This window comes from Puntigrus tetrazona, chromosome 16, assembly GCF_018831695.1.
Source record: "Puntigrus tetrazona isolate hp1 chromosome 16, ASM1883169v1, whole genome shotgun sequence".
Taxonomy (NCBI): domain Eukaryota; kingdom Metazoa; phylum Chordata; class Actinopteri; order Cypriniformes; family Cyprinidae; genus Puntigrus; species Puntigrus tetrazona.
Window position 1 is genome coordinate 23,089,904 of NC_056714.1, and position 20,053 is coordinate 23,109,956.

General features: G+C 39.5%; 3 protein-coding genes across 3 annotated transcripts; all 3 read right to left on the minus strand.

Annotated features, from left to right (window-relative positions):
- Positions 1–53: 53 nt before the first annotated feature.
- On the minus strand, positions 54–6,748 carry LOC122360196 (complement C1s subcomponent-like). The gene is given in 9 exon segments (XM_043260604.1): positions 54–230; positions 233–305; positions 307–896; positions 899–922; positions 1,245–1,319; positions 1,439–1,549; positions 5,417–5,507; positions 5,637–5,838; positions 6,583–6,748. Coding segments are annotated over 9 exon segments (1,359 nt in total). The 5' UTR covers positions 6,729–6,748; the 3' UTR covers positions 54–183.
- A 615-nt stretch (positions 6,749–7,363) lies between these two features.
- Positions 7,364–12,799, minus strand: LOC122360198 (complement C1s subcomponent-like). Its single transcript, XM_043260608.1, has 11 exons — positions 12,615–12,799; positions 12,218–12,419; positions 11,772–11,946; positions 10,911–11,045; positions 10,512–10,714; positions 9,589–9,736; positions 9,344–9,462; positions 8,997–9,075; positions 8,779–8,913; positions 8,616–8,690; positions 7,364–8,509 (listed from the first exon to the last, which is right to left on the minus strand). Exons 1-11 carry the CDS (start codon positions 12,638–12,640, stop codon positions 7,749–7,751), a joined length of 2,058 nt encoding a protein of 685 aa, XP_043116543.1. The 5' UTR covers positions 12,641–12,799; the 3' UTR covers positions 7,364–7,748.
- Positions 12,800–13,266: 467 nt separating this feature from the next.
- On the minus strand, positions 13,267–19,980 carry LOC122360201 (mannan-binding lectin serine protease 2-like). Its single transcript, XM_043260610.1, has 12 exons — positions 19,962–19,980; positions 18,552–18,656; positions 18,213–18,411; positions 16,604–16,784; positions 16,366–16,488; positions 15,943–16,136; positions 15,704–15,851; positions 15,390–15,505; positions 14,795–14,870; positions 14,443–14,568; positions 14,283–14,357; positions 13,267–14,180 (listed from the first exon to the last, which is right to left on the minus strand). Exons 2-12 carry the CDS (start codon positions 18,617–18,619, stop codon positions 13,429–13,431), a joined length of 2,058 nt encoding a protein of 685 aa, XP_043116545.1. The 5' UTR covers positions 18,620–18,656; positions 19,962–19,980; the 3' UTR covers positions 13,267–13,428.
- Between the last annotated feature and the right edge of the window lie 73 nt (positions 19,981–20,053).

Consider the following 20,053-nt stretch of genomic DNA (forward strand, 5'->3'; position numbering starts at 1 on the left):
AGGAAGACTGGAAAAGCAAAGTACAAAGCATAAAACAAATGATGAAAATTGTCTTTATACTGTTTATGGAAATTATTTTATTGGATTTTAACTGAAGTTTACAAGTGCTGAACCATATATGCAAATAGCAGATGCCCATATAGCAGAGAGAAATTTGGTAAATATAATTTTTTTCCACCAATGTTAGTTTTTTTCCATGGTTTCCTTGATCCACTCTAGGTAGTTTTGACTTTAGTATAGTAGCCCCTAAATCTTCCACATCCAGAAGGGCCCCATGATACAATGCCTGTAAGACTATAGGGGCTTTTCTGGAGACCCATAGCCCAGAACAGGAGAAAACAAAGGACCACCACTGTCACCCTGACAACTGTCTACTTCGTCTCCTCCAGCACAGATCATGTTATCAGTGACAGGCAAACCTACTGAATTACATTCATCAAGTGGATGTATCTGGACATGTCCATAAAGCAGATATTTACTAATTCCTTTTTCAAATCTTCCAAAACCTGAGACTGTGCCCTCCACGGGTTCATCTGTTTTGTTTGGCAGACACACTGGCCTGATGTTTGGACCAAGTGGGACTCTAGCAGACATTTTAATCAATGCAATGTCATTATCATAGTTTTCTTGACTACCACATAAAGAAACCCTCTGATAATTTGGGTGAATTATAATCTTCTCAGTCTTCAGAGTGACTGGGTTTTCGTCCTGACTGTTGATTATTCCTCCAAGCCAAGACATGTTGGTGTTTTCAAATCCGTCTACCATTTGAGCAGCTGTAATGGCCCAGTAATCACTGATCAGAGATGCACCACCTCTGGGATTTTGCCTATGAAAGAGTTGCCAGGGAATCTGTCCCAATCTGGCTGGCTTCCCACCAAAGATTCTTCCACCAAAAGGTCTTCTGTGTTCTTTCCACATTCTGAGAATAACAAAAAACTGCACATTAAAGAAACTGACACACTACTAAGACAAAATGTAGACAAAATGTCCTCAGTCGGGTTTAGGAAAGGGAGTATGGAGGTAAATACACTGTGATAATTTACCCCCATAACTGTACCCCCACAAGATTGATGCAACACATGGCATTTTAAACAGATGTATCAGCTAATAGTCAGATCATAATGACATGCATAGACATGTGCATTTGGTTTATCAGTTGTGAGTTATTTTTCTAGAGTTTAGAAAAATTACATGAAGGTAAAAAAAGTAATATAGTCAGCTTCACATTTCAGAGCCATTACCAGGAACACAAGGAGGAATGCTGTCATTGTTGTCATCCGCTGTCCATCTCTGGTCTTCTGTACAAGTATATCTTACTACATAAAAAAGGAAAAAGAAAGAAAAAATGGAGTACCTGAGTATAAATAAAGTTGAATCAAATTGTGTCTAATTGTGAAATCATATGAATGAAAATCAGTTTTGCATAGTATCTTACCATTAGGGGTTCCTTCAAATGTGTAGAATGGCTCATTGCAGTAATACTCAATGACTGATCCATTGATAAACCGAACACCTCCATTTAACAGGGGTTTTGGAGCTCCACAGCCAGTAGATACAAATAAAAAAATAATGAAAAATAATAATGTTACAATAAAACATCACAGCAGACAATGTGTGTAATGTAGTGCCATGTCTGGTAGAATAAATGTATATAATGATGTGTAGAATTGTAATTATTAGTTACAATGAAATAAAAAAACAGATTATTTAGATCTAAAGGTAAAAAATGTAAAATTATATATATATATATATATATATATATACGTATATATATATATATGTCACATCTCTGGACTCTTTGTTTATGTTTTTGTCCCGTGCCACATGTGCTCCCTGTGCCCTGCCTTCCCTCCGTATTTAATTATGTTATTGTCATCAGCTGTGTCTCGTCAATTACCCCGTGTATTTAAGTCCTGTCTTTTCAGTTCTGTTTGTCCGAGCAAAGGTCTATACCCGATGTCTACCCCCATGTGTTCTACCTGCCTGCCTGTTCTACCTGCCTGCCTTTGTATCTTTATTTTGCCATTTTCAAGATTAAATCCATTTAAGTTTATTCTAAGCCTCGTGTCCTTCGTCCCCTTGAAAACCGTGACAGAACGCTCGGACCTACAAAAAGTAAATAGCGCGTATTTTCCCCTTATTTTTGTTTTTTTTGTTTTTTTTTTTTTGCCATGTTTGCCCAGTTTAAAGGCCAAACTTCTCATCCGGCTGCTGGAGCAGGGGATTGCTCTCTCGAGGACTCACACCGAACTGTTCCTCGAACTGGCCAACGACTCCGCTACCGGACTGCTCTCTGCTCGAACTCTATTTCCGTGGACTTAACACCTCCAGCCAAGCGCAGCTGTCCGGGAGGCGGTCCTCGAGAGAGCCTGCCGCATACCGCCGAGTGGGTGCTGGTGTCCTGCAAATCAACCATGATGGTTGCGCCCTGAGACAACGACACCAGCCCCACTCCAGATCCAGGCCTAGCTCAGCCCTTCACCGCATGGTCGAGCCCCAGCCTGAGCCCACCGCTGACACGGGGCGGGTCGAGTACCACGGACCCATCGCCAGAGAGGCGACAGAGCCGTGGGCGTAACAGGACCCGAGCCAGTATCGTCAGACCAGGTGCGAGCCAGCAACGGAGCTCCCAGTGGAGACAGCCGACTGCGAGGAGAGCGCGGAGTGGAGCTCCGCCACTACACATCGGCTGAGGATGAGCTGATCATCCACCTGGGGCTGCTGGATCTGCAAAGGGAGCTGGATGATGTAGACTTGGACTTAGACTGGGCACCTCCCTGTCTCCTGAGTTCCTGTTCCCGTTCAGCTGCCCAGTAAGCCGCTGGTTCCGCCCAGCCGTCCGTTAGCCGCTGGTTCCGCCCAGCCGTCCCGTTAGCCCGCTGGTTTCCGCCCAGCCGTCCGTTAGCCCGCTGGTTCCGCCCGGCAGCCGTCCGTTAGCCCGCTGGTTCGCCCAGCCGTCCCGTTAACCCGCTGGTTCCGCCCAGCCTTCCCGTAAGCCGCTGGTTCCGCCCAGCCTTCCCGCAAGCCCGCTGGTTCCGCCCAGCCTTCCCGTAAAGCCCGCTGGTTCCGCCCAGCCTTCCGTAAGCCCGCTGGTTCCGCCCAGCCTTCCCGTAAGCCCGCTGGTTCCGCCCAGCCGTCCCCGTTAGCTTCGCTGGTTCCGCCCAGCCGTCCCCGTTAGCTTTCGCTGGTTCCGCCCAGCCGTCCCGTTAGCTCGCTGGTTCCGCCCAGCCGGTCCGTTAGCTCGCTGGTTCCGCCCAGCCGTCCCGTTAGCTCGCTGGTTCCGCCCAGCCGTCCCGTTCCAGTGCCGCGCCACGTGCGTCTGTCCCGTTCAGTGCCCGCGCCGCGTCGCTCCGTCCCGTTCCAGTGCCCGGCGCCGTCGTCTCCGTCCCGTTCTGTGCCCGCGCCCGTGCGCGCCTCCGCCCCGTTCCTGTGCGCGCCCCTCGCGCGCTCCGTCCCGTTCAGTGCCCGCGCCCGTGCGCTCCGTCCCGTTCCAGTGCCCGCGCCCGTGCGCTCCGTCCCGCTTCAGTGCCCGCGCCCGTCGCTCCGTCCGTTCTGCCGCGCGCCCGTCGCTCCGTCCCGTTCCTGTACCCAGCGCCCTGTGCGCTTCCTCCAGTGCCGCCTCAAGTTTCCCACCCTCCCACTCTTGCCACACCACGTCGATGGATCCCAGCAGCCCCTGCGCTCATCCTCAGCTCACCATCCGGAGCTTCGCCACGGGTCTGCGGTCTCCATCGCCGCCGTCGGTGAAAAGATCCCTCGCCTACGCGCGTCCTGCCTCCGAGACCCAGACTCCTCCTCGGCTCGTGAGACCCGCCGGCGGCCCCCTGGCTCCTAGCTCCCTCCTCTACACCACCGTGGTCCGTCAGTTCACCAGCTCCACCAGGCTCCATCGCCCCTCCGGCTCCGCCTTGGTCTGTCGTCGACCATCCGTCGCCTCGATTCCCTCTCCTCCGGCCGCCTCGTCACTCCATCCCACGGCTCTGTCAGGCTCCTCCTTCCCCTCCGGCTTCACCTCAGTCCTCAGTCGCTCTGGCTCCGCGCGTCCTTCCCGTCCCCGTCTCCGCATCAGTCGCCCAAAGCCTGCGGCGTCGCGCCTTGGACCTCCAGCGCCTCGGCGTCACCCTGGCTCTTCGGCTCTCCGCTCCCACCTCAGTCTCCTCCTCCACCTGCTCCGCTTGCCGTGGTCGGCCCCATGGAGTCGATGGCTGCTCCTCCTCCATGGCTCCTCCTCCGTCAGGCTCCACCTTGGACCACCATAACTGGGCTCTGGATCTCCTCCTGCTCCGGACTCCTATCTCCTTCCTGGCTCCTCCTCCGTCGGCTCACCTTGGACCACCATAACTGGGCTCTGGATCTCCTCCTGCTCCGGACTCCTCCTGTCTCCTCCCTGGCTCCTCCCTCCGTCTACACCTCCTTGGACCCTTCTGCCTTCTGCCTGCCCACTCCTGGGGATCCGTCCTCCACCACAACCTCCTCCCAAGACCCGGTATCCCCAAATCTTAGTCATTTTGGTTTTGTTTGTTTTTGTTTGTTACCCTTTAGGTGCGAGGACGCACCTTCCGGGAGGGGGTAATGTCATCTCTGGACTCTTTGTTTATGTTTTGTCCCGTGCCATGTGCCCTGTGCCCTACTGCCTTCCCTCCGTTAATTATGTTATTGTCATCAGCTGTGTCTCAAGTCAATTACCCCGTGTATTTAAGTCCTGTCTTTTCAGTTCTGTTTGTCCGAGCGTCAAGGTCTATACCCGATGTCTACCCCTGTGTTCTACCTGCCTGCCTGTTACCTGCCTGCCTTTGTATCTTTATTTTGCCATTTTCAAGATTAAATCCATTTAAGTTTATTCTAAGCCTGCGTGTCCTTAGTCCATGGAGCTCAACTAGACTATATATATATATATATATATATATATATATATATATATATATATATATATATATATATATATATATATATATATATATATATATATATATATATATATATATATATATATATATATATATATATATATATATATATATATATATATATATATATATATATATATATATATATATATATATATATATATATATATATATATATATATATATATATATATATATATATATATATATATATATATATATATATATATATATATATATATATATATATATATATATATATATATATAATGCTTTATCATAATAAACTGATATAATAATTGTAATGTGTAATAAAAAAATAACAGACTGAAAAAGAAGGGGAAGTTCATTTTTATTCTTTGTGTCATTTAGATTTTTTCCACACTCAAACCATGAGAAGTAAAGGGTTTTGATCATAACTCACCAGTAGCCTGGTAGGATGCAATAAATCCTGTGTGTGATTTAGGTTTGAATCATCAGTTAGAAAAAGAGCTGGAGACGGTTACCAGGTACAACGATGGGTTTGTCTCCTGGGTGGAACCTGTCTGTAGAACTCTGGCCACAAAACTTCCCCAGAACCTTCTTTTCCGACACAAGCTAAATGCAAAACAGAATTACATCACATGACAGTGCAGGTTTGGGTAGCTCAAATGAGCCAAGAGTAAAATGATAATAAAACATTTATTTTGATTAGTTTTTACATTATTTTGAAATGAGGACACTTACAATGAGAGAATCATGACCACAGTTTGGAGAGGGCTCAATATCCAGATGAGTGAAAGTCAGCTGGATCTGATACCCCTCGGGCACCTTCAGGTCCCATTGCTCCAGGATTTCTCCCGGATATGGTTGAGGGTACTGTGGAGAAGACACCTCCCCAAACATGGCCAGCTCACACTCGCACGCAGTCATACATGCCCACAGCAGGCTGAATCAGTGTGTGTTAGTGGAACAGAAACACAGGTCAATGTAACTAATCTAATCCTTAGATACAGCTTAAATACAGCTATAAATGCCTTGCTTTTAAAACAGATTTAAAGCCTCAGTTATGTTCCAAACAGAAAAATAAACCAACATGACACTGAGGGATACACAGAAATAATTATTTACCGCTTTCTACATTTACATTTACATATAGTCTTTTATACAAAGCGACATACAAATGATATGAAATAGTTATCAAGTGTACAATGTACAGTATAATTTTTTGCATCTTGAAATAGTATGTCTGTGTTCTGTATTCCTCTGTGTTAGAAGATAAATGAGTCTTTAAATACTGTAAATGCTTTACAAGTTATACATAATCCTCGCTTTAGAATGACATGAATTACAGCAGGAATATGTGTTAATAAAATGTATTAACACACTGAAAAACTATTATCATGTTTCTAAATAATATCCGAAATAACTGGTTTGTAAAGGACATAATAATTTAGAAATTAAAAATGTATTGTGAAAATACAGTTATTATACGTTGCAGATATGCTTAAGAACAAAACATTTATAGATGTATTTATAAATTGCTTAGTGCATATTAATGTTCGAGCAATGAATTGGCTTTTTACTAATGTTTAACTAATTATCTATAGTATGCAGTTATTATAAAGTGTTACCAAACATTCGTAAGTATAAACATGATTTCAGATTAAATATTAAATCTAAAAGAACTTACCAAAGTATTAGAACTTTTCCAGCCAGAGCAGACATGCAGATGTCAATCTTTTTAACTAAAATTATAAAGAGATTTTCTGTTTTTTTTTGTTTTTTTGTGGCTACACTTGCAGTGCCTCTCTGACAGAGCAAGAGTCCAACAGTCATGATAAAACATAGATTTGTTTGATTTGGCTGTGCTACAAAAACAATGACAGTAAAATATATTTGATAGAGAGAGACGCAAACAACCCTTTCCATGGTTCACACAGATTTTTAGACTGGAGGGAAAAGTTAAAGTCAGCAGACAAAATTTTAGGGAGTAATTTTATCTACCTTTCTTTCCAACACAAAAGTAAGCCATTGTCTGTGCACGTGGTTGGCCAGAAAAATAAGTGCAGCGAAAGGTAAAACTGTTTGAACACGAAAGCAATAAGTAATTAAGATACATTAAAATAATATGGTAAGACATGCTAGTTTGCAATCAATCAGCAAAAGAAGCTGTTTTGTACAGCTAAAAACAGCTGGACGAGCATTACACCAAAGCCTCACACTTAGTGCAGGTCTATATTGTGATGTATTTACAATATGTGCTATCCTTTATATACAGTATATGTGTAGTTGACGTATGAATGTCCCATAGTGTGATGTAAATATGTAAAAAAAAAAATTATAGTAATAACCTCATGGTATTTATAAGAATGAAGATAAATTCCTTTCATGTTATTTGCATGTAAAGTTTATTTTCTATATTTTTGCTATGTCACACTATGGAACATAGTCTAATTAAATATATATATATGTTCAGTGAGAGGTTTGTTATTTATTTATTTTTATTGTCTTCCAGAGGACAACATTAGCATATTGTATACTTTACAATCATTTATTATTAGGCTGCAGAAGGTGGTGTGTGAAAATATTAATTACATGCAATATGAATACAAAAGAGATAATCTGACATGTGTAGCATATAAGAATCCCTTGCTTTGATGATGAATGATAATTGCAAAGTCAGTTACATAACCAGTTGAGACTTTGGGTAATTTTTTTCCCCCTGCAAAGCGATACAAAGTTATGAGATCATCCTCTTTGCTTAATTTTGAAACATTTATATAAACTGGACAAGACAAACAGACAAAATGGGCTTATTTTAATCAAAAGCTTTCTCACCATGTTGCACACCGGCTGTTAATTATTTGCCATTGTTTCTTCAATCCAACCCAGGTAGTTCTGCACTTTAGTGTAGTAACCTTTAGAAACATGGCCACATCTTGCAGGACCCCATGACACAATACCCCTGACCTCGTAGGGCTGCTCATTAGTTCCATAGCCCAACATCGGGAAGAATAGAGGACCCCCACTGTCACCTTGACAACTGTCAACATGGTTAACATCATCTCCAGCACAGAACATGTTATGAGTGACAGGCAGATCCCCGAAAACACACTCTTTAGAAAGATATTCCCGAATATGCCCATAACGTAAAATTTCACTTTTAATGTTTCTCTCAAACCCTCCAAAGCCTGATACTGTACCCATCCTTCCCTCCATTACAGGTTCATGTGTTTTGTTTGGCAGACACACTGGCCTGATGTTTGGACCAAGTGGGACTCTAGCAGACATTTTGATCAGTGCAATGTCATTACTATAGTTTGTTTGATGACCACCCACAGGAACCCTCAGATAATTTGGGTGAATTATAATCTTCTCGGCTTCCATGGTGACTGGGTTTTTGTCCTTAATATTGTTTATTCCTCCAAGCCAAGTCATGTTAGTGTTTTCAAGTCCATCTACCACATGAGCAGCTGTAAGGGCCCAGTAATCATTGATCAGAGATGCACCACCTCTGGGACTGGAATGAAAGAGCTGCCAGGGAATCTGTCCCAATCTGGCTGACTTCCCCCCAAAGACTCTGCCACCAAAAGAGTCCTCTGTATTCTTTCCACACACTGTAAAATGTAAAAATAAAAAAAAGAAGAAGAAACAAAAAAAGTTAACATTTTTGTAATATAAAATAAACTTAAATACGGTCTATTGACAAGCCACAATTATTACCAGGATAACAAGGAGGAATAACATCATTGTTGTTGACTTCTGTCCATTTTCGGTCTACTGCACAGTTGTATGTTACTACACAAGTGAAGGAAAGAAAGCAAGAAAATGAGGTCATGATTCATCAATCACAAATAATAAAGGTGGGTTCTGTATGGTATTTGACCTTTAGAAGTATCTTGAAATCTGTAGTATGGTTCATTGCAGTGATACTCTATGACTGAAAGATATTCATTGTTTTCTCCGCTGATACGCTCAAAGACTCCATTCAGCAGAGGTTTTGGAGCTCCACAGTCAATAACTATAATGTGGATGATACATAGGAAGTAAATGATGAATGAATGCAATGTAGCCAAATGCAAAATTATATATGTATTTACTCACTCTTGCACTCCGGCAGTGTCAAATGCCATTGACCATTCCTCTCACATATGGACTTAAAACCTGAAATCTCTTCCTCTCCCTTAAAGAAGGTAAAGGAGAATGCTTCATTAAGTCACCATATATTCTCTAAAGGAACCCGTTTTTAATCACAAATGCACTCTTTTAGAATTTTTGCATTGACTTTGATTAGATGTGTAGACAAACCATTTTCGCAGCATCTCGCACAAGAAACCTTTAAAAGAAATGTCTCTAGAGCATTTTATCCCCACGCTGCTCTGTGTGTCATGTTTTGTACGAATGGCCCCTTATGGTTCTTGCTTTACTATCAGGATTCTTGTAACCCTCACCATCATTAGCTTGTATCCTGGGTTACAGCGGACATGAATGTAGTCTCTGTACAAGTACTGAGCAAATTTTGGAGTGACCGTTCCATTGCCAATGCTGCCTGGATGTGGACACTGTACCCCTTTAAAAAGAAAATTTTACCAATGAATGTTAGCACCACAGATAATCAAGGATATATATTATTATTCTGATATCTACTATCTCTCTCTCTCTCTCAAAAAAAAAAGAAAAAACTATTTTTTCTCACTCTGCGTTGTGTAACGTAAACTCCACCCCTGGCTCTGTCCGTATCCATCGGTGTGATACTCCAGCTGGACTAAGTGAGCGCCCGTGTTCAGGACTCCAGGGCTTTTTCCTCCACAGTATTTTTGAGGCTCTTTTCCTTGGGCAGACACCTAAGACAAAATGAAAAGCAGCACAGAAATAAACATAAAAATGAATACATTTGAAGATACAGTGCCCTCCATTAGAATTAGCACCCTTGGCAAATATGAGCAAAGGTGGATGTGAAAATTTATCGGCATTATTCATCTTTTTCTAACTCTTTAATCAAAAAAAAGCTAAATTCTAACCTTTCAAAAAAGGTTAAAACAACTGAAAGTGTGGGGAAACTCAAAATAGGAAATATTCAAGTCAATGTGTGTTGGCCACAATTATTGGCACCCATAAAAATTCTGAGTAAAATATCTCTGAAGTATATTCCCATTCATATTTACATTTTTAGCACACAAGCGAGACAAGGAGCATGAAATTGTTCAGCCATAACTTCATGTTCCACACAAAAAGTACCCCATGCACACAGTTAAATGCTGTATCTTGGTGTGGGACTATTTGTCTGCTATATATATATAGCGCCCACTGTGTCTGTCGTTGGCTCCTCCCGTATATATATATATATATATATATATATATATATATATACAAAGGTGTCACTTGCAGTTGCAGGAATTGGGTGCCAAGAATTGTGACCAACGTGAACTAGAGAACAACATTTATTTCACAAAGTTGAGTTTCCCCCACTTTCCTCAATTGTTTTACATTCAAGTGTGGGAATATTTTAAATGAAAGAGCAAAAGCATAATATTTTCACAGCCACAGTTGCTCATATTTACTGAAGGTGCCAATATTAGTGGATGGCACTCCGGATAGACGTTTTTAGCAAAAGCATACTTGCAGCCAATGGAAGAGGCAGGACTCTCCTTGACTGTAGATCTGCTCTATGTGGAAGTTCTGGCTGAAGTTCAGAGTAATCATAAAGCCTGGCTGCACAGAGATGGTGTAGATGCAGTCCAGATCAAGAGGAGATGTGTCTGGGAAACCAGGACTCGAGATGGTCCCCTCTAATTCACTGTGCACCCCACCTCCACACTCCACTAACACAGGGAGGAAACGCACACCACTTTCTACAGGTACTTTTCTCCTGTATGTAAACTATGATAGCATACTACGAAGGTTTTTGCCAACATTTCGTTAATATTTTGAAATTGCTTTTAATTATAATCAACATGAACTGTGTGCTGGAAATATAAAGATCACAGCACCTGGGCTTTTATTAATGGACACACTCACAGACGCAGGTGCGTTGGTCAGGCCGTAATGTGTAACCATGGTAACAGGCGCACAGGTAGGAGCCAAGGGTGTTAAGACATATCTGTGAACATGGTGAACCATTTTCCACATTGGAAGAGGAACACTCATCTATATCTATGGGAACAGGTATAGGAGCATTAAACATTTACTAATTATTTAATTATTTATTTAACTAAATACCATAATAGAACACAAGCAACAGTATGGCTGTTCCAATATGCAGCATGTTGGTTTTATCCAAAGCAACATATAATTGGGGAATATATAAAACGATTGTAGCAACAATCACAAATGTGAGTCAGAATTTTTTTTTTAAATCAAATGGGTGAGTAAATGATTCAATGACTCGCTAATATGGTGTATCGATATTGTACATGGCATCATTTTCCATCCAAAGTAGTGAATTTGTCTTTGAATTAAATTTACAGAACACAGAATATATACAATGAAAATTACTGCAACTGCTAAAGACAGAGTGGTTCTTTATTGCTACATAAAATATTAGTTGCGCCTCAGATGTGTCATGTTTAAGAATGCAGTTTATTCAGTTTTGTGCATATCTTCTTATAAAAAAATCATCACTTCTCATTTCTATTCAGTTTTTCTTCTGTATCTCAAAAACCGATGGAAACAGCTGGAACAGCTGCAATCACTGGAAAATCTATACTTTTAATACCCACACAGGGCTGTATGGATTTCACCAACAAAGGCAAATGGAGTTATACACCACAACTCAGCCATTACATTCTAGAACCGCTGTGTAAAAGAGCTGTTTTGCATCCTTATAGAATATTAGAGAGGTAAACATGCTCCAACTGTCTTGCTTCAAACATGACTCACCAACAGCCTGGTAGAATGCAGTGAATCCCAAGTGTGACTCGTGATTTGAGTCATCCGTTTGAAAAATCAGCTGCAGGCGGTTACCAGGAGCCAAGATGGGTTTGTCTCCTGGATGGAGCCGGTCTGTGGAATTCTGGCCACAGAACTTCCCCAGAACCTTCTCACTAGACACAACCTGCATGTATAAAACACATGTGCTAAAATATTCCAAAACAGATAGGCCTTGCTTAATCAATGTCTAAATGATAGTAGTCACAATGACACAAACCTAATGTAGTGCATGAAGTATTACTTTTTTCTGTTATTTCAACAAAAAGTCATACTTCAACAAAAAGTCATACAACAAAACAATAAACAAGTATGGATTGTGCAACTCAAATGAGGTCACAGCACTTGTGTATAAAGACATCCACATGATACAAGCTCTAAGATGAAGTTTTACTAACAGTGACAGAATCGTAGTAACAGTCTGGAGAGGACTCAATGTCAAGGTGATTGAACGTCAGCTGGAGCTGGTAGCCTTGTGGCACCTCCAGGTCCCATTGTTTCTGGAGGTTTGCTGGATAGGGTTGAGGGTACTGTGGAGAAGACACCTCCCCAAACATGGCTGGCTCACCATCGCACACATTTACACATGCCCACAGCAGGCTGAATCAGTGTTTCAGTAGAAAACAGAAAAAGATCAATATCAGTCGTGTTTCTGGAATAATTTAGTTCATTTACTAAAAAGACTGTTACAAAGCGTTGACATCCACAAATTATTTTTAACTAAGTAATCACACAATTTATACTTCTACTTTGTAATATATGCAAATTTGAAGATAATACCTAGAAACAACTTACCAGATTATTAGATGAACTCTGTCCATAACAAATATGCAGATGACTTTAGCGGTTTGACTAAACTGTTAATGCAATGAGGTTTGCATGAGGTTTTCTTGCGATAAAGAGTATGTGGTTAACAATCACATAAGAGAGAACAAAAGTCTAAAAGTCATCAAAAAAGGTAAACTTGTTTGATTTGGCTATGGTAGAAGAAAGATAGAGAGAGAGAGAGAGATGTGACTACTTTTCCCGTAAACCATGCGCTTTAAACTTATTTACTCAGTAAGGGTTAAAGTTTACAGAGATCATTTTCTGCATCTTTTATTTACAGATTACAGATGTTTCCAGTCTTGTGAGATGCAAAAAATGTTCTTTGAGGTAATGAATCATATTTTATAAATCTTCGCTGTTTGAGATTGGATGCAACAAAGACAGAAAACCTTTAAAACAACAAAAGTCAGGTTTGTTTGATTTGGCTGAATAGGAATACTAATCTGGCACAACTGCTAAAAACATAAAAAACAGAGATATGGGCAGGCTGGGCAGCCCATGACACTTTACCTGCTGGATTACTTATGAAATAAGGTTTTAATGTTACTAACATTAGACAAAAATGGCCAAAACATTTTTTTATAAAAATAGGAAATAAGAGACTGAAATTGTTTCAGTGTAATGTAAACTCTTTTACTGGTTAGTATAAAACAACTTAATACAAAAGTTTTAAAATTCAATGTGATTATGTGAAAATAGCAGATGGGTATATGTTAATCAGATACAGCAGATGGTAAAATTAACAACAGGTGTAGGTGTATATTATTTCAGTGATTTCATATTAGTTGTTTTCCATGGTTTCCTTGATCCAATCCAGGCAGTTTTGGATTTTAGTATAGTAGCCTTTAAAGCCTTCATGCCCACATCCAGAAGGGCCCCATGATACAATGCCTGTAAGACTATAGGGCTTTTCTAGAGACCCGTAGCCCAGAACAGGAGAAAACAAAGGACCACCACTATCACCCTGACAACTGTCTACTTCGTCTCCTCCAGCACAGATCATATTATCAGTGACAGGCAAACCTACTGAATTACATTCATCAAGTGGATGTATCTGGACATGTCCATAAAGCAGACGTCTACTAACTGTATTTCTTTTAAATATTCCAAAACCTGAGACTGTGCCCTCTTTCACAGGTTCATCTGCTTGCTTAGGCAGACACACTGGCCTTAAGTTTGTACCTAGAGACACTCTTTTAGACATTTTGATTAGCGCGATGTCATAATCATAGTTTGTTTGGTTTTTCCCCAGTCCTACTTTTTGGTATCCTGGATGAATGATTATTTTTTCTGTCTCAATAGTGACTGGGTTTTTGTCCTGACCATCAATTATTCCACCTAACCAATTCATGGCCCCATTTTCATATCCATCCACTACGTGAGCAGCTGTAAGGGCCCAGTAATCACTGATCAGAGATGCACCACCTCTGGGATTTTGCCTATGAAGGAGCTGCCAGGGAATCTGTCCCAATCTGGCTGGCTTCCCACCAAAGACTCTGCCATCAAAAGAGGCCTCTGTATTAATTCCACACACTAAAAGAAAGATAGAAAGAAATATGAAATCTACAAAAAGGAAATTTGAAAGATATAAAAGTATATTTGGGTTTATAGGTCTATTCAGTATTGACTGAGTACCTGGTTGACATTTAGGCAAATCATTTTGACCACTCTCAGACTCCCATTTACCCTCAGCATTACAGGTAAAATTACCTGAGAAAAGAGAAGGTAGTAAACGTAGATCTAATTAGTATTTTGTTAAGAATTAGGTAGTTCACACAAACCATACATATCTCACCATTATTATCCATTTGATAATATTTATTTGCACACTTAAGACTGATCTGGTTCAAATACGTTGTTGAAGGATCTTCATCTGATAGCTCCATTAATTCAGGAAGCTCCGGAATGCCACAATCCACAGCTAAAAAAGAAAACAAGAAGTGTTTTTTTTAAATAACATGAGAATATTTTCAGCTTCCTGCATTTTCTGAGCATTGTGCTACTGATGTGCCCAACATGCACCAAAATGTATGCTGAACAGCCCATTTAACCAATTAAAAATGAATGACTTATTTCCATGTATATCTTAAAACACAACAACATTCATAAATTAAGAAAAGAAGGCATTATAGACAGCATTTTCTCACGTTCGCAGGGAATAACAGGACTCCACTGTCCATTCTTCTGGCATGTGGCGTTATACTGAACTTCAGCTGATACCTGCTGTGGAACATATCGTGCTAAATGTGAGTTTCAATGATTAAAATAAGGTTTGACTCATAAACTACACTATGAAGAACAAGCTGTTATATACTGCTGACTGGAATTAGCAAAACCTCAGCACAATATTCAAACTTTAAATAATATATTTATTAAAAATCGTTTCATGTAATTTAATATAATAATATTAATTATTATTAATGTAATGAATCTTTCCTCATCTACAATTTTATATTAATAAAGCGAGTATTAAAGTGAGTAAATGCAGTTTTACTAATAAAATACTAATAAAATATTAATTAAATCTATTATTATATTAAAATAATGTATCATGATAATAAAATAATATAAAACTGGTTATTAATTATACCAATAAAAATATACTACTTTTATATTATATACTACAATTATATTTTGTGAATTTTAATAAAAAAATTATTTTCTCAGCAAACACACTCAATAACTTAAATATGTGGTTCTTCAGCCTGAGAAAGGTCAAATCAGTCAGGCTGAAATACTTACTGATTTCAATACATGTCCTTTGTCGCATTTCACGGTCACTTTGTCGCCTGTGGAATATTCCAAAAGCTGCGGGTTCAGACTAGATTTTGGTGTCACAGGTCCAGTACATTTCATTACTGTCAAAAAGCAAATAAAATATAAAATAACATTTTAGGAAACAATTCACAGCACTTTTCAATCGACAATCGATATTAAGATCAGTGATTCTTCAAATATGCTTTTCAATGACAGATTCTCAGTTTGTGTGGTCCCACCAATCCTGAGCATGTAGTATGTTTTTGTTCATATTTAAAGATGGGAGGAAACAGACATACCTTTTGTTTTGTAATAGAGGTTAAAACCTCGGTTTGCTCCTTTATGGTCTGTCCTGAAGATAATCTCAACACGCTGAGACCCTGTGAGCAGGGACGAAGGGACATCCCTTTCGCAAAATGTGTCAACGTGACCAAAGGGAGTTTTTATCTGGGAGGAATGTATATGGAAAGAGAGAGGAGGTCAATGAAGGAAGAAATAGAAATAGAAAAGCAAATATTGTACCAAACATGCTGCTTACGGTTAAGGAGTCGATGCATTCTCCATTCTCTTTCTTCTCCAAATCAAACACTCCAGTGAATGTCAGCTCAAACTGCAGACCTTCTTCTACGGCCAGAATGTAAGAACACAAAGAGTTTTCTGGGTACGGCTCAGGCCACTCAGGTGACAACAACACACCTTCTTGTGACCCTGTGCGATCTTCACTGCAGCTCACTGACACAAAGAGAGAAAACAAAAAAAAGTTCTGAGTGCGAACATATACAAATTATGACTATTTCATGCCCATGTATTCATTTACTTGCTAAGTAGTTATATGTAAAATATGAAATAATAAAAACAATAATTATTTATTTTTAATAATGACTGGCTGGTTGTATTCCTTTCATAATTAATTGCACTAAATCAACATGAAAGCCAAAACATGCATGTCAAAATCTGTTACCTTTGCAGGTGTGCTTATCAGAGTCAAGGTTGTAACCTGGCCTGCAGAAACAGCGATAGCCTCCAATGTAGTTGTTGCAGAGTTGGGTGCACTCATTTTCAGGGTCCATACACTCATTAACATCTAAAAGTCAGAAAGATTTAAGGTTAAAACTCGGATCAGCAATAACTGGTAGCGCTCTCAGTGATCCACAAATAATCTCATATGTTTTCGGTTCTGTAATCATCATGGTTCTCACCCTGTATTGTGTAAAAGCCTATAAATCCAGTGTGTCTCTCACTGTTCGAGTAGTCTGCAAGAAAGGAAATAGAGAGACAACCACCAGAGGAAGAGTGGAGGAAAGGATTGACAGATGCCTGCAGCTCCTTCATGGACTTCCGTCCACATAGATTTGAAAGAAGCATCTCATCTGCAAATAGCTGGAGAAATCATTTATGTAAAATATACACTGTAGTAGATCTTTTCACACAAACACACTCTTTAAAGGAACACAGGCTCATTTTCTATTAGGCTTATATTTCTATCATTTTCTATTATTTTCTATTTTCTATTCTATTTCTATCTTTCTAGGCCGATATGGTAGGCTTAATGATATTAATAATATCATTAATAATAATATCATTGTTTCTGCTGCGCCTATGGTATGGCAACAAGGTTCCTTGATTAATACGCCAGAATTAGAGTATAGTTTCTTGTCATATCGGCCCAGAAAATCAACATTTTTTATTTTCTGTCGGTCTCAGTACGCAATTTATCAACGTGTGATCGTTCATATGATCAGACTGGTGGCATAAGAATGTTTCATGAATCCCACATGAACGATTGAAAAGATGAAAGATTTAAGTTTTTACAGGAAAAATAATGAAACTCTTTGGTCATTTTTTGAGCGTGCTCCTAATGGTCTAATCAGATTCACCTGATAAAGAAAAAAAAACAATAGAAGCCGATTATACTTTCCATTAAACCCATTAAATCCAATTTTCTATTGTGTTTTGGGCAGGGTTCTATTGTTTTCTAGCAGAGTTGTCCTAAAAGATGCAGCTAAAAGGCTCCACCATATCCGGAGATCGGCTGAAGGGATTCAAAAACGGTAAAACCCAACTGTTTAACTCTATGGGAGTTGGAAAATTAGCCTATTTAAAAAAAAGTGGAGTATTCCTTTAAAGGAACTGCTCATGATAAAAATGAAAACATCTAATTACCCTCAGGTCATCCAAGCTGTAGGTTCATTTGTTTATCGGTCGAAACAGATTTAGAGAATTTTGCATTCCTTCGCTTGTTCACCACTGCATGCATTACATGTAGTGGATGGGTGCCGTTGGAAGGAAAACCCAAACAGCTGCTAACAAATCACAATAGTCCACGACTTTCATCTTGTGAAGTTCTGCATTTGTATTAAATCCATGCAGAGGTTTTTTAATTCAAACCATTGCTGACAGTTAAAATGAGTCCCATCAATAATATTGCCTATTCCAGTGAAAGGTCAGGAGAGAAATGCACAAATCAAGGACCATTTACAATCAAAAACATACCAAATTTTAAGTTTTAAGGGGGAAGAAAACAGACTATGGATATTTTCAGTAGGGGAAGCAGTATTATGGATTATGGAGTATTTCGGCCAGAAGCAACAACGTTAAATTTAAATGTCTTAATGATAGAATTGTTTAATAAATTGTGCTTCACAACATGTTAACTGATGAGCTTGATTTGTGGCAATTGCTTGCGGATTTTCGCAATGTTTTTATCAGTTTGAACTCTCATTTTGATGGCACCTATTCACTGCAGAGGTGAAAAGGTGCTATTAATTTAACATAAAACTTCAAAAAAATAGCATTTTGTACACTCACCTTCAAGGCATCGTCCTCGCAATCAAAGCTTTCTTCTAGGTCCAAATGTATGAGAGTGAGCGTGATTTTGTGTCCGGTCGTAGCACACTTTTTCCAGGTCATGTTAGAATGGGGCTCGTACCCTCGTGGATATCCAGGTGACTGCACCCATCCAGCCAAAGCCACTGACCCACACACAGGAAGAAGGAGGACAATAACACTGCACGGGAAAGAAAAAAGTCAGGAAAATCATAACAGAAAACAAGGGAGAACATAGCAGGAATAATTAGTAAAGTACAAAAGACAGACAGCCAGATAGATATAATGAAAAATATTATGTAAACAAAAATGCATACATACCAAAAAACAATCATGATTACAAGTGTTAAAACGCAGCCCGCCCTCTCCTTCTGCACTTTCACTTTCATGCTCTTCGTGCATCATCATGTCCAGCCCTCTTTTCCCCTAAAAACAAAAGTCAACTTACTCAAACTGGATGTTTCCCAACACTTGTCAGTGGGCGTTCACCTTGAACTGATGTGAACCGGAGGGCAGATATTTAGTGACTGCTCCAGACAGACTGTTGTGGGGTATACGTCATACTAACATTAATAATGCATTAATTTAAAGCATATTTAGTTAAAAATAAATACATAATTCAAATACTAAATGAGTAAATAAATAAGAAAGTCAACATCTTTACTAATACAAACACTATTTCAGTTAACTGACAAGTGACAACTTATGCATATGAGCCAGAAGCACATTGGTTACAGTACAATGCTGAAACCCCCGGATACACATATAAGCGCACTTATAACTTATACCTATATCCTGCACTTTCTGCTTATTGCACTCCTGGACAGTATGCTGCCTGGCGTCAGAAATGGAAAACAATAAAAAGTAATTGAGGAGGAGAAGAGAGCAAAAAGAGAGATGGGGGCAAGCAGGAAGAAGAAGTCACCCGCACTGTATTTTTTGGATGTTTTCCAACAACTATTTAGTGTAATAACCACACAAAAAAGGTCAAACAATGTCATTATAGAATGTATATTACACATTGGTGTGTAGAGCCGCTTGTTATTTGCTGTTGTGTAGTTTTTGAAAGTATGTAATGTTTATACACATTACATTTAATATTTTCTCTAATGCAACAGTACGTTTACCAATTACATTACACGAACATTGCCAATAAAGTCCACAAAATATGCTATATTACCAATGAGTTATATATTTATCAACAAATTTGCGAGGTAAGCTATAAGCCACCAGACAAAGGAAGTAAAACAGAGAGCTTCATTTGACACAAAACTAAGGAAGTTAAGTTGTTCACTTTTAAAGTGTAGGCCATGATTTCCATTTTTGTTGTTGTTGTGAATCTGAAGTTGCTGGTTTTTTTTACTGGTCCAAGTACTTGAAAGTGGACAATAGATATGCTAGAATAAAATACAATATTTTAAACTGATCTGATGAGTTTTCTTTACATCATAAAGGTGATTAAAACACCTAAATGTATAGTCTACAGTATTTGTTTAGTGTCTATTGCAAAGATATTTTATCCTAGCTATATGTTGGTGATGAGATTAATATTGTGAGGAAAGACTATAGAAATTAAAGCCTAGAATAAAATGTTACATACTGAAATGGGTCCTGTGCTCTACAGCACACCAGCGCTCACATCAGAAATTACAGTAAAGAAATGAAACCACACTGTTAGCAGTTCTGACCAAATGAGGAAAAGAGTAGGAACAAACGCACACACATTCTCACCGTGATGGTACTGCAGTGTCTTCCACAAAGCTGTCTGTGGGTTTTGAATTGAGACCTCACTTTTCTGATATTTAGGTCACACTGTGTGATAT

What these genes read in the sequence shown, in the direction of transcription:
- LOC122360198 (XM_043260608.1), bottom strand. Translation starts at nt 12,640, where the DNA reads ATGGACAGAGTTCATCTAATAATCTG. An exon ending in AGAGTTCATCTAATAATCTG is followed by an intron (nt 12,420 to 12,614) that starts GTAAGTTGTTTC and finishes ACACTGATTCAG; the next exon opens with CCTGCTGTGGGCATGTGTAA. An exon ending in TGACCAACGCACCTGCGTCT is followed by an intron (nt 10,715 to 10,910) that starts GTGAGTGTGTCC and finishes TCCCTGTGTTAG; the next exon opens with TGGAGTGTGGAGGTGGGGTG.
- LOC122360201 (XM_043260610.1), bottom strand. Translation starts at nt 18,619, where the DNA reads ATGAAAGTGAAAGTGCAGAAGGAGAGGGCGGGCTGCGTTTTAACACTT. An exon ending in TGATAAGCACACCTGCAAAG is followed by an intron (nt 16,137 to 16,365) that starts GTAACAGATTTT and finishes TCTTTGTGTCAG; the next exon opens with TGAGCTGCAGTGAAGATCGC. An exon ending in TTTGCCTAAATGTCAACCAG is followed by an intron (nt 14,181 to 14,282) that starts GTACTCAGTCAA and finishes TCTTTCTTTTAG; the next exon opens with TGTGTGGAATTAATACAGAG.